This window comes from Caloenas nicobarica, chromosome 1, assembly GCF_036013445.1.
Source record: "Caloenas nicobarica isolate bCalNic1 chromosome 1, bCalNic1.hap1, whole genome shotgun sequence".
Lineage (NCBI taxonomy): Eukaryota > Metazoa > Chordata > Aves > Columbiformes > Columbidae > Caloenas > Caloenas nicobarica.
This window is the reverse complement of record NC_088245.1, coordinates 43398644-43410549: the sequence shown is the minus strand read 5'-3', so window position 1 is coordinate 43410549 and position 11906 is coordinate 43398644. Positions and strand designations below refer to the sequence as shown.

Below are 11906 nucleotides of genomic sequence, written 5' to 3'. Positions count from 1 at the left end.
CCTTTGAAATATTACTGTTTCCTTTGCAATAAGTCAGGTACGCTCTAGCTCTTGTCCTTGTCTCCTTCTGTCACAGACATAAGAATTGGCTGGGGTTGGAGAATGTCTGCCAAGAGATTCATTGCATGGCATCAGTTTGTCAGAAATAAAACACTCAGTGGTAGGGATTTGCTTTTAGTGATGTTCTGCTCCAACCCATTTCAAAACCTGCTGTTCTTCCAGCAGTTCAGTGACGTGGTTCCCCAGCAGGAAGGGTTGACCTAAAGGATGATGCCTGGCTTCTGAGCTCCCATCTGCTTGTCATGGTGCGTATCCAATGTCTGCAGCTCCTTCTCATCCCTTTTAATAACAGGAAGATGAAACACAGAGGAATGACGTGATTTGCCCATAATTACATACTGGGTAACTTCTAAGCTAGGAGAAAAATCTGTTTGTCCTGCATACTAGGCAGATATGCCAATATAAGCTGGGTGTATATACCTATGGTGGCACATAGCTATACATCCCTATATCTCTATGCACATTTGTGGATATACTGGTGTTAATGTATGCTCACACACATTTAGAAACAGTGTGCAAATAACTAGACACAAGCAATCTGGTATTTATCTCCAACTATAAAAAGAAATGAGACAAAGCTAAACCAAATCATCCCCCAGCAAAAATGATCATAATAATGCTAGAATTATGATTCCACTGGTCTCTTTGTACACAGCCACTAAACCCAAGGAAAAGCCAAGCCAAGCCATGAACAAATGGTAGCCTCAACCCACACACCCTCCCAGCCAAAAGGATGTTCTGGTCTCCCAGTACAAATTAGGGAGTCTACTGAAATTAGAGAATTAGTCCAGGCAGCACAGGAACTAAGACAAGAAGATGATATACAAGACTCAGGGGCTGTATAACAAGATCATTTACTCAAAGCTCCCCATAGTTAACGCAGCCAGCTCTTCACATCTTTTCCAGGCCCGAACTGTTCACCTGAGCCATTTGAGCCACCATAACTTGGCACCGTCATTGAAAGAATTTGCTCTGTCCTTTCCCCATCCCCATACCCACACGGCCCCATCCCTTGTGCTGGCACAAGTGTTTAGCCACATTTGGCCATTGTGAACAAGGGCTGGGAAACATATCTGGCTTTAAAAGTCACCAGTATATACTTACGCATTTGCTTCCACATTTTTGCAGGTATGTTTTAAGCTGAACTCAGTGCTGTATTCAGCTCAGTTCTCTTGTGCAGGCCCATGGGGAGGGTTAGCGTAGGAGTGAAAAAGAGCAGCAGAGAATAAAACAATTTATCTTAGTGGTGAAGCTAATTCATGGAGGCTTAAAATGTTTCTGAAGCTACAACCCCTGCTGAATGGAAATCCATTGCCAGGCAGACATATGCTCTCTTTGTCCCTTGAAATGCATGAGGTCAGAATGAAAGTGCCACCCATAGCCTAAATGAAAGCAATGGTAAGCTGGGAAAATCAGTCCCTCTCTTCTGAAACATTTCCATCCCTGAAGGAGACCCCTGTTACTCAGTTGTTTGCAACCTTTAAAAATATGTGCACGTTAAATGTTTTCTAACGAACATGTGGATCCAGGGCAGTGAATTTAAGCCCATTGACAACAGATTTGCTTTGCTTATTTTGCTTCTGCAAATGCATTAAGAGCAGTCTATCAGTCATTGCAGATCCAGATTTGTTGGTTACAAACCAATGATCTAATTTGTTCTTAAATTCTGCACTGAGGATTGTCTGTGTGAAAGATTTATGCGACTGAAGACTAAGTAGGCACTCCGTGACTGGAAAATAAAGATAAAATCTGCTGATACTTAAGAGAGGAAGTGGTATAAAATCTTTCTGATAATTTAAGTGACGCTGGGAAATGAGAGCTCGTTCTTCCTGAGGTACCTGATCTTCGAAACTGCTTGTATGAAAATGGCTGGGAGTTGGGAACAATTAGCTGATTAAGTGCAGGTAGCATATGTTAACCAGGAAAAATTAGGTTCATCTACAATAACCCCCGTTTGCCTCCCTTCCCCACATGTATGCAGCAATGCACTCAACCTGATTCTCCCCTTATTTTAATCGGCATAAATCAGGACCAGCTTTTGAAATCGACCTTAATTACACCAGGAAAACAAACAAAATAAAAATTCAAGCTGAAAAACAAAGGCTTCCACTGGCAGGTCCAGCAGCACGCACCGAGAGCCCGCAGCCGCGGAGTGCTCTCGCGTCCCTGCCTGGGCTCAGCCCCGCAGACGAGGCCCTGCGCACCTCTGCGCAAAAAGAGCGCAGCGCCGGGCGAGCGGCCGCGCAGACAAAGCGGGAGCGCTGCAGCATGCGGGTCCGCGCAGGGCTTCCTCTGCGAGTGGGCTGGTGGTGGTGGCGGCGGCTGCCTTTTTTTTTTTTTTTTTTTTGCGTGTGAGAGTTATTTTTTTTTTTTTCTCTCTTCACCAACTTCCTTCCTCCTCCAACTGCCAAAGCTCAGAGCTGAGCGCTGAGAGCGGAGGAAGACCCCGGTCGCAGGCGCCGCTCAGCCGGTGAGTAAAAGCCCAGGCGAGGGGAGGACGGGGGCGGCGAGCAGGGGGAGAGGAGCGGGCTCATCCCCGGCTCCCTCTTCCCTGCTGCCGCGCAACTTTGCGCCTTTGTTCCCGGCGGCTGGCTCCTTTACCCACCCTTGCCCGGGGAATCGGGCAGGGCCCTGCTTGCATGCGAGGGGGAAGTCGGGCTCTGCGGTGGCATGGGGTGGAGGGACAGAGGAAGGGCAGGCAGCCCCCGCACCCCCGGGGTGGCGGGAGGGCGCCGACGAGTGACAGCGGGTGTATCTCTGCGGGGCGGTACCCGGCTGCCCCTGGGGGTGGCTGGGCGATGGGCTCCCTTTTAGTCCTCGCACCCCGGGGCGGGGGTGGGATGGGGAGGCCAGGGCTGGGGGCGCTGGTGGGGCTGGTGTGTTGCTCCCCCATCGCGGAAAACTGCGTCCTCCCTGCCAATCCCGCTTCCTGGAGATAAGCCCTCGATCAAGGGGTGGTTTAGGGGGGTGAATTTGACGCACCGTGGGAGGGCAGATAAAATGATGACCCTATGATATCGCTCTTTGTGCACAGTAGCAGCACGGGGGAGGAGGGCGTTAAGGAGCTGACCCCTGTCCACCCTGTCTCCAGCCCCCCTGCCCCCTCCTGCTGCAGGTGCAAGGACAGCCACCCACCCAGGCACAGGCAGAGCCTAGCTGAGAGATGCCGGCACCCCTTGTCAGGGTGTGATTCCTCCTTTGCTTCCTGCAGCCATCTCTTTCTCTGGCAGGGAGTCTCTAATGTTGTCTCTGCCCCTCTCCCCACTGCTTTGTGGGTGCTGTCAGGCCTCAGAGGTGCAGGTGGTGCATGACTGTGGGTTGGGGCTGCAGGGAAGCAAGAAAAATGTGGTGGGGCAGGGCATAAATCACCCAGTTTTCTCTTTGAGTAGAGCATTTATAGGGTTAATATTCTCATTTTTAAGAGGCTGGTGGACTGAAGGCCATGGAGGGTCTCCATCTTAGCCCAACCCTTGGCCTCACGCACTGACACAGGAGCCAGTGGACACTGACAATTGGCCACTGACATTCTCAATCTGGGGGACATTCTCACTCTGGGGAAGCACCGATGCCTGAGCTCAGTAGCATGTCTTAGCTTGCAGAGGGGACTAGTCACAGAGCTGGAGTGAGTAGAGGCAGGGGCAGCTGAGATGTGAGCTTTTCTCTTGGTCAGCACCTGCCTAGGAATTTGGCAGGAAGGAAGGGTCAGGTCCGCAACTTGGGGAGAAATGCCAGAATTGGGTATGATTGATGCCATCCTGAAATGCATGTGAGCCAGGGGCTGTTCAGCCCAGACAGCCTGACTGATGCTGTTCCCCACAGGTTCTCACTGTTGGCAAAGTAGGTTGTCTCTCCACCTCTCTGGGTCTCTGGGAGGTTTTCAGAGCCTAAAAGGATCCCCCCTCAAGTGAGCCACCCCCACAGACTGTCAGAGAAAGTCTCTGCAGCATGTGTGATGCAAAAAGAAGGTCTGAGGGATGGGAAAGAACCAGCTGGTCCAGCCCTGACTCTGCCTTTTTTCTGTGTGTGGCCAGAGATCTCTCTCTCCATCACCTGTGTCTCTCCCTCTGCTGTGATAAACCACAAAATCCCCTGTGGAGGATGGGGACAGGCAGGCAGCTCTGCTCTGTGGTTGTAGTAGTGGCAGATGCAGCCTGGTATCATGAGATAACTTGGGAGAGTGGAAATGACTTATATCTGCATCTGGAGCCCAAGTGGAACGCAAGACCTGGTGGTGGCTGCCATGGTTCATCATGTCCCCTTCCTGTGCTGAGTGTGGGATGGCACTGAGGGGATCGCCTGGCTTTCTAAGGTGACTGTGCTATGGCTGCAGAGCAGCAGGGCGCAAGCAATCATTGCTCTCGTGGGAAGTTTTCTGGTTTCCTTCCTCATGAGGACAAGCTCAAGGGCCGTTCCCATGGTACACAGGTCCTTCTCACCCCAAGGGTCGAGCGTGAACTCAGCCAAGGTTATTTGGCTGCTGGGACCTGCTTTCTTTTTGTCTATTTGATTTGGGATTCCCTTTTATTTCCCAGCTGCCCTCTCTGCACTAGTTCCTGACTTGCCACAAAACGCCATTGCAAAGTATTCTTGCATCAGGGCCATTGCCCATTAGCATGCCCCACTGAGTCTTCCTGTTCCTGTGCTGCTCGGCCCTTCTCTGTCCCTTTTTTAACGTGTTAATATATCCCTCCTTTATTTTTTTTCCACTGGAATTGCACTGGGAGGTCTGCATATTACTCATTGTTGCCTGATTTCACTTGCTGATTCACCCTGAACTGTTGCATATATACTTTTTTTGTGTATTTCCTTTCTGTTTTTACGAATGAGAAAACTATCCTGCTAGCTCCCAACTTAAGTTGCGGGAACAGGGGCAAATGTTAAGGCCACAGCTTCAGATAAGAACAAAGGACTTGCTGGGGAAATTGCAGTTAAGCAGGCAAAAGGGAAATTTTTAGTAGGGACACTGTTGAAGAAGGAGTTAATATAAGGATAAGTGGAAGTGAACTGAATGGTCTGTGTAGCTTGATCAAATTCCCTTGCTCCCAAACAGCAAGGCATGGCTTGGCTGCTTGCGACAACCACTGCTGCACCAGGAGGGCACTGCTCTGTTTTACAGCCTTTCTCTGAAGACTGGGAAGGTGGTGGTTAGGACCACGTGGCTGGCTCTGTGAGGCAGGCAGCTGACTAAGGGGGACGTGGGACAGCACTGCTCACCTCTCATGCCTTTCTCCTGTTCCCCCACCCCATGCCCTGCCTGCCCATCAGTTCACCTCTACCCACTCTGGCTCCCATTTGGGATGCCACCCAAGCAGCTTCGCTGCCCTCCTGTGTTCAGCAGCACGTGTCCCTGCTTTGCTGGCTGTGGGCTCCAGCCATCCTGCCTCTTCTCTCCAAGAAGCCTCACTGATGCAGCGCAGGTACGCAGGGCTGCTCTGCAGCTGGGCTGGATGCAGTCACCATTGTGCTTCCTTACTCAGTGGGAAGGAGACCTGATCGGTGTGTGAAGTCAGCTGTTCCTGGGAGCAGGCACTGGGAACACCAGCAGATAGACTGTGGCGAGTGTGTTTCCGTGAGGACTTCAGCAAACTTGGTAATGTAAGGGAGTTGTTGTCAGATATTTGATTTTTGAATGAAATGCTGCCGGAGCGTGGCTTTTAACCTGTTACGAGAGGGTGAATAAAACCTCTGGCCTTGTCTTTATTCATGTCTGTGTGTGGCAGCAGCTCTTTGTGCAAGATAGCTGGTGAGAGCTGAAACCCTGTACAGTGGCTTCTAATTGCAGGGTTGCTGGCCAGCAACCGTGCTGCAGCGTGGCTGTAAATCACTCTGGCTTCAGCCTCCGCTCCCGCACCTCCTCCCTGGGAGGGAAGAATGGTGTAGGTCTGCGTGTGCGCATGGTGCCTGCAGGGAGAGGAGCGGGGGCAGAGGGGGATTGTGTTCGAGCCAGAATATCAGCACGGCAGTGTCGGGATTGCAGCCGATCACCGTCGCCATTTGCCTGTAACGATTCTGCTGCGTTCGGCGCTGGGGGCCGCCTGCCTGCCCGGGGGACTGAACCACACTGTGCCCAGACCAAGTGCCCCCAGGGACGCTACTCCCCTGCAAAGCAATCCCGTTGACTGCCCTCTCCTCTGCTACCCAGACCAAGTGACCATGACTGAGAAGACTCAAGAACCTCATGTGGAAGAAGATGATGATGAGCTAGATGGGAAACTCAACTACAAACCTCCTCCCCAGAAAACTCTGCAGGAGCTGCAAGAGTTGGACAAGGATGATGAAAGCCTCGCTAAGTACAAGAAGTCCCTGCTGGGAGATGGACCTGTGGTAGTAGGTAGGCTGGGGCATGCTGATGGGAAGGGACTGGGGAGATGCATCGCAACAGTGTGCTGTGGGGATGGGGCAAGGTGACCTCAAAGAAGAGGCAGCACATGCTTCTGCTGGAAGACTTGAGATCGTGGAGAGATGCATGTAAAGAAAGGTGATCTGAGCATTAAGTGTAAGGTTACTAGGGAGTGCTGGAATCAGAAAGGGACTTGGGCGGACCCTTGGAGGACTCCTGAGGGGTTAGGAACATAAGGGGACCAGCATATGCTTAAAGGGGGCCTTGTTACTCTGAATGATCTTAGGAGGGGAGTCTCCTGTAGTGGAAAGACCTCCTCTAGGTATTAGGATGGAGACTGGAGGGATCCATATTGAAGGACTGTGGCTGATGTGTGGTCCTATTGTCCTAAGAGAACCCTGGCCTTACTGGGTGCTCATGAAGTGCAGTTTCTGTGTGGGAAAGCAATCCCGTTTCTTCGGTGTCATTCCCCTCCCCCTGCATTTAATTTTGCAAGCTGACAGCTTTCCCCTGACTTTCCTTCCTGCAGACCCAACAGCTCCCAATGTGGTGGTCACCCGACTCACCCTGGTATGTGATTCTGCTCCAGGACCGATCACTATGGACCTTACAGGTAGGCACAGACTCTATCCTTGGGCACAAAGGGGAACAAGCAAAGGCCCTGGCATGCTTCGTATTGAAAGGAAGTTTGTCCTTGGGACACTACAGTGGGTTTTAGAGGAACTCCAAGGACGTCTTAGCTTTGTTTCTTATTTTAAGATCTACACATATGAAAAAGAAAAGGAGATGTAATTGAGGAGAGTGTCAAGGGTCTAGGAGCTCCTGGGTTTCTCCTGCTTTCTCCTCTTTCTTCCTTTCAATGAGACCTCATGAGCACAAGGGGTGTGCATGCCTTTGGGTAATGAGCTGTTTTGAAACTTCAGAATCGAGCAATACTGCAGTTCCGGCTCCTGGGGACATGGGCAGAGAACCAGGCTTCACCTTATATGGGCTTTTCTGTAGAAGGAGGAAGCTGGGCCCAGAGGAGCAGAGAAGTTTCCTGTTCAACTGAAACCATGCAGAGCCCGGGCAGCCTCCCAAGCTGGGCAGGAGCTGCAAAACATGGTCTTCTCACCCCAGCCTGGGGTGAATCATAGAATAGTTCGTGTTGGAAGGGACCTTCAAAGGCCATCTACTCCAGCCCCCTGCAATGAGCAGGGACATCTTCAACTAGGTTGCTCAGAGCCCCGTCCAGCCTGGCCTTGAATGTCTCCAGGGATGGGGCATCTACCATCTCTCTGGGCAACCCGTGCCAGTGTTTTACCACCCTCATTGTAAAAAAACTCTTCCTCATGTCTAGCCTGAATCTCTCTCCTTTAGTTTAAAACCATGCACACACTCCTGCAGATACCCAACAATGAGTCTGTGCATACATATGTTTGTGTATATGTGCACAGACCTGTGTTGGTTTAGTTATTATCTTCATAGATGTGGACACAGACAGATATATATGCCCAGGCCCAGACCTTTCTGTGTATGTGCTCTCACAGTGCAACTGATTATACACACCTCTGCGTACTCATTTTGCATGTGTGCCATCTTTTGAAGGGATGCTCATCTCTGTCACCAGTCTTGACCCCATCCTACCATGTGTGGTGTCTTCTCGCTGTGATACCTTTAGTTAACAACTTGATATTCTCCTTACAGGTGACCTTGAAGCACTCAAGAAAGAGACTTTCGTGTTAAAGGAAGGAGTGGAATACAAAGTCAAGATTCACTTCAGAGTGAGTTGTTTTCCTTCTGGTTGCTTCTGATCAGTTGCTGAGGCCAGTCACTGGCAGTCTCTCAGATAGCTGGAGCCAGGCAGCATACCTGCCCAAAAACTGGGCCCTTCTAAAGCTTTCCTAGCTTCAGGTGTCATTCCACCCAACAAGGGACCAGGTCTTTCTAGGAAATTGCTTCTGCTTGCTGCCCCTTGGGAGAAGTTGCTTTCTGTCCACTCACAGTGGTGAACAACAGGGAGTTTGGAAGACAGATGGGTAGTTTTGGCTGAGTTTGGCTTGGCTTCTCAGCCACCAAAAAATCTTTAATTCACATAGAGAGGGAATGGATAGGCAGAAGACATAATGGGTTTCTATGAAGTACTGGTTCAGTCTGCATCGCTGGGCTTCATGTATGCATTTAAAAGATTCTATACTGTAGCATTTGGCTGATGACACCTGAGTTCTTCGGGGTCACAATATACCCAAAGGGGGTCATTTCTCCCCCTTACCCATTAACCAGTGTGTCAGCCATTTCTTCTGTTTCCAGCTGAAGATGAAACTTGGCAGCACTGCAGTGTGGCATCCAGCACTGAAGTGATCAGCTCCACACATTTATTGCAGACAAAGCTGGCTTTGGCAGAGAAGGCAAAAAGAGGCGAGGACAAAAGTTCTCCTGAAACGGAGGAGGGAAAGTGTTAATGTTGTGGACTCCATAGGAAATATTTCCCTTCTTTTCTGAGGCTTGCTCGCTGTCTCAGGGATGACTTTGTCCTCGGAGACACTTCCAGCTCTCCTTTGTGCTATGAAATATTTTCATCTGTATCTGAGCCCTGTTGACGGCAGGTGCCTGGAGCCAGACAGGTAATTCTAACTCCCTCAGTCCCAAGGCTGGTGAGAGCTGGCACCATGTAGATTCTCCCCTAGGATGTAAAAGGATCTGCCCATCTTGTTTCCAGATTGAGTAGTGCTGCCGGGAGGCAGTGTATTCTGGAGGGAGACAGCAAGGGATACATCCAAGTGATTGATGGGAGATTTGAGGAAAGGTTATGAACTGTGTTCCTCTATCTCTTGAGGAGAAACTTGCCAGCTCCCTATGTAGCTTAGGAGGCAGCTAGGAGTACTCAGCTAATCTTGCCCACCTGTTTGTGCTGGAGGAATGACTCTAGTCACACATCTGATTTTCAATATGGAAATTATTAACCGAGAGCTCCCTACTTCACTTTTCTCTGTCCTCACCAGCCCGTCTTGTGCAGTGGACTGATGTGCTCTTGTCATCTTCAAAGTCAGGGAAAGGATGGGGAAGTGCAGGTGATGCGCAGAAGATGCTATAGGTCTCCAGATGCCTATGGAGTAGTCACATTAGGACTCCCCACAATGTGTCCTGTGCTAAGCCTTTGAGAGCAGTGGTGTAGGGAGCTAAGATGGTTATGTCACTATGGAGAGAAAAAACTAGCAGATACAGAACCAAACCCCTTCCCTTGACACTTCTGGTCACTTCTTGCAGGTAAACAGGGACATTGTGTCGGGACTGAAATACGTGCAGCACACCTACCGGACAGGGGTGAAGGGTGAGTAAGAGACCTTTGTGCCCTGCACACCAGTGCTCCTACCACCATGTTCCCTCTGCTCAAAGAAGTGTTCCTGCAGCTCTGGGCTGGGACAGAGCCTCTCTTGGCCCTGAAGGCCCCCCCTGCGCTGCCACACAGGAGGCGAGTCTTCTCAGCAGAGTGCATTAGTCTGCACTCTGCATCACCCAGGCCAACTGTTTTCTGTTCCTGTGTGAACTCAATACGAGCTAGCTCTGGTATCTGTATGCTACACCAGTGTCTGCAGCAGCAAAGGCCCCAGAGACACTGTTTAGACAGTGCTTGCCACAGATTTCCTCTCCATACAGAGCTCTTCAGCTTCCTCCCACCCCCTGTAGAGTGGCTTAGCCCATGTGGAGCTTCCCACCCCCTGAAAGCTCTTCCAGATGCACTTGGTAAAATTTAGAGCTGCTCTACAAAGCTTCCTGCTGTCTGTTGAGCCCTGTATTTGCCCATCACCACTCCACTTTGTGCAGTGCTGCCCTGCCCGGACAAGGCAGAGGGAAGTCCCCTTTTGCACACACACATCCCACATATGCATTTTTGCATGCAACCACCTCTAAGGCTCTGGCATCCTGTTCATCACACATAAGTGGTGTCTTCTCACCAGAAAAGAGAAGTAGCAGGAGATCGAGAGAGATCTCAAGCCATGTGCTGAGTATACTCACTCCCAGCAGCACATACATGTGAGAGAGTACAGATTGAGTTGCCTGTCCATCTGCCCATTCATCCATTTATCCTTCCAGCTGTCCCTGTACTTCTTGAACCCACTTTTTCCACTGATTCTGTTCCCCTTGCTGACACAAATGCCCCTTTCTCTCCCCACTGTCTCCTTTCTGTCTGTGATCATGCTTGTGGCTTCATCTCTCCTTTATCATTCCCCACCTGAGGGGCTTATCCCTTGTGGGTTGTTTTCTCTTAGTGGACAAAGCCACATTCATGGTTGGCAGCTACGGGCCACGGCCAGAGGAGTATGAGTTCCTGACACCTGTTGAGGAGGCTCCTAAGGGTATGCTGGCTCGAGGCAGCTATCACAACAAGTCCTTCTTCACGGATGACGACAAGCACGACCATCTCACCTGGGAGTGGAACCTGTCCATCAAGAAGGAATGGACAGAATGAGTTCACCCAGTTTGCCTTCCCCCTTCCCATCCCCTTGCCTCCTGCACCAGTCTCCAGGTGGGTCATGCCCACCACGCTGCTCCTTCCTGCCACCGTGGCCGGCCACAGCCCTGGCAGCCCTTCTTGTGGGTGCCGGAGCTCTGTGCCAGCGTCGGTTGATGCACAGGCCTGCAGGCAGCCTTTGCTGCTTCTTCTGATACACTGAAAGTAACCCATCCGTCCTCACCACCACCCCATCCTGACATGTTATGGGTTAAATTGGGAAGCATCTCCCTCCCTCTCTCCCAGTACTTCCTCCTGCTGCCTCCATCTGTCCTGTACCAACTCCGGTCCCAGAAGTGCCTTTTCTAGGAAACAAGATCACCTGGCAGGGCAGACTGGTCCCTGGAAAATCCCTATCCGAGTTATACTTGCCATGTGCTCTGACTCATTGTAAGTGGTTACTTACCTCCCACATAGTCTCCTGGTCTGTATCTGGTGCCCTACCCCATTAAAATCCATCCTTGTGCAGGCAAAACCAGTCGGGGGAACGCAGCTAGATGCTGTAACAAGACTTCAGTGTCCCAAGAATAAAACCAGTTTCTTTCTTCTTTTCTGCATGTGTGACATTCTTTTCTAGAGTATGTTTTTTGGTGGTGTGTATGTGAAGAATGCATTATAGGAAGGTTTAAGAGTATGTTTCAGCAGGGAAATAGCCCTCCTTCAAAACATCAGCCTAATTCTATAGGCAATTTATTTCAGAGCTGCTTCCTTCAGGGGTTTCATGAATCCTTGAAGCTCCAAGTCTGGTCTGTGATGGAGGCAGACTCCAGGGGTAGGCAGCCCCTGCCTCTCATCCCAGGTGGCAACTGAATGATCCCAGGGAGTTATAACATGGCCTTCTCATGTTTAACACCACAGCAGCTGTTCCCCAGAGGCAGAGCCAGATCAAGAGCTGCATGTCCCAGTGGCTTCCCTGCTGGCCAAGCACAAGGGAACATCAGCCTCTGGGACCCAGCGCTTGGAGAAATGTAGTGGCTCCTTCTGCATGGAGGGTCGTTTTTACCCAGCTGGGGC

At 50.6% G+C, this 11906-nt stretch overlaps 1 protein-coding gene across 2 annotated transcripts; it reads left to right on the top strand.

Moving 5' to 3' along the window:
* The first annotated feature begins 229 nt into the window (after positions 1–229).
* ARHGDIB (Rho GDP dissociation inhibitor beta) lies at positions 230–11443 on the top strand. Of its 2 annotated transcripts, XM_065637688.1 has the most exons (7): positions 230–305; positions 2474–2530; positions 6203–6391; positions 6930–7013; positions 8087–8163; positions 9647–9710; positions 10651–11443. In XM_065637688.1, exons 3-7 carry the CDS (start codon positions 6214–6216, stop codon positions 10848–10850), a joined length of 603 nt encoding a protein of 200 aa, XP_065493760.1. In that variant the 5' UTR covers positions 230–305; positions 2474–2530; positions 6203–6213; the 3' UTR covers positions 10851–11443. The 2 variants fall into 2 exon arrangements, with proteins under 2 accessions (XP_065493760.1, XP_065493750.1); XM_065637678.1 differs by lacking the exon at positions 230–305 and having other exon boundaries at positions 2444–2530.
* Positions 11444–11906: the final 463 nt, after the last annotated feature.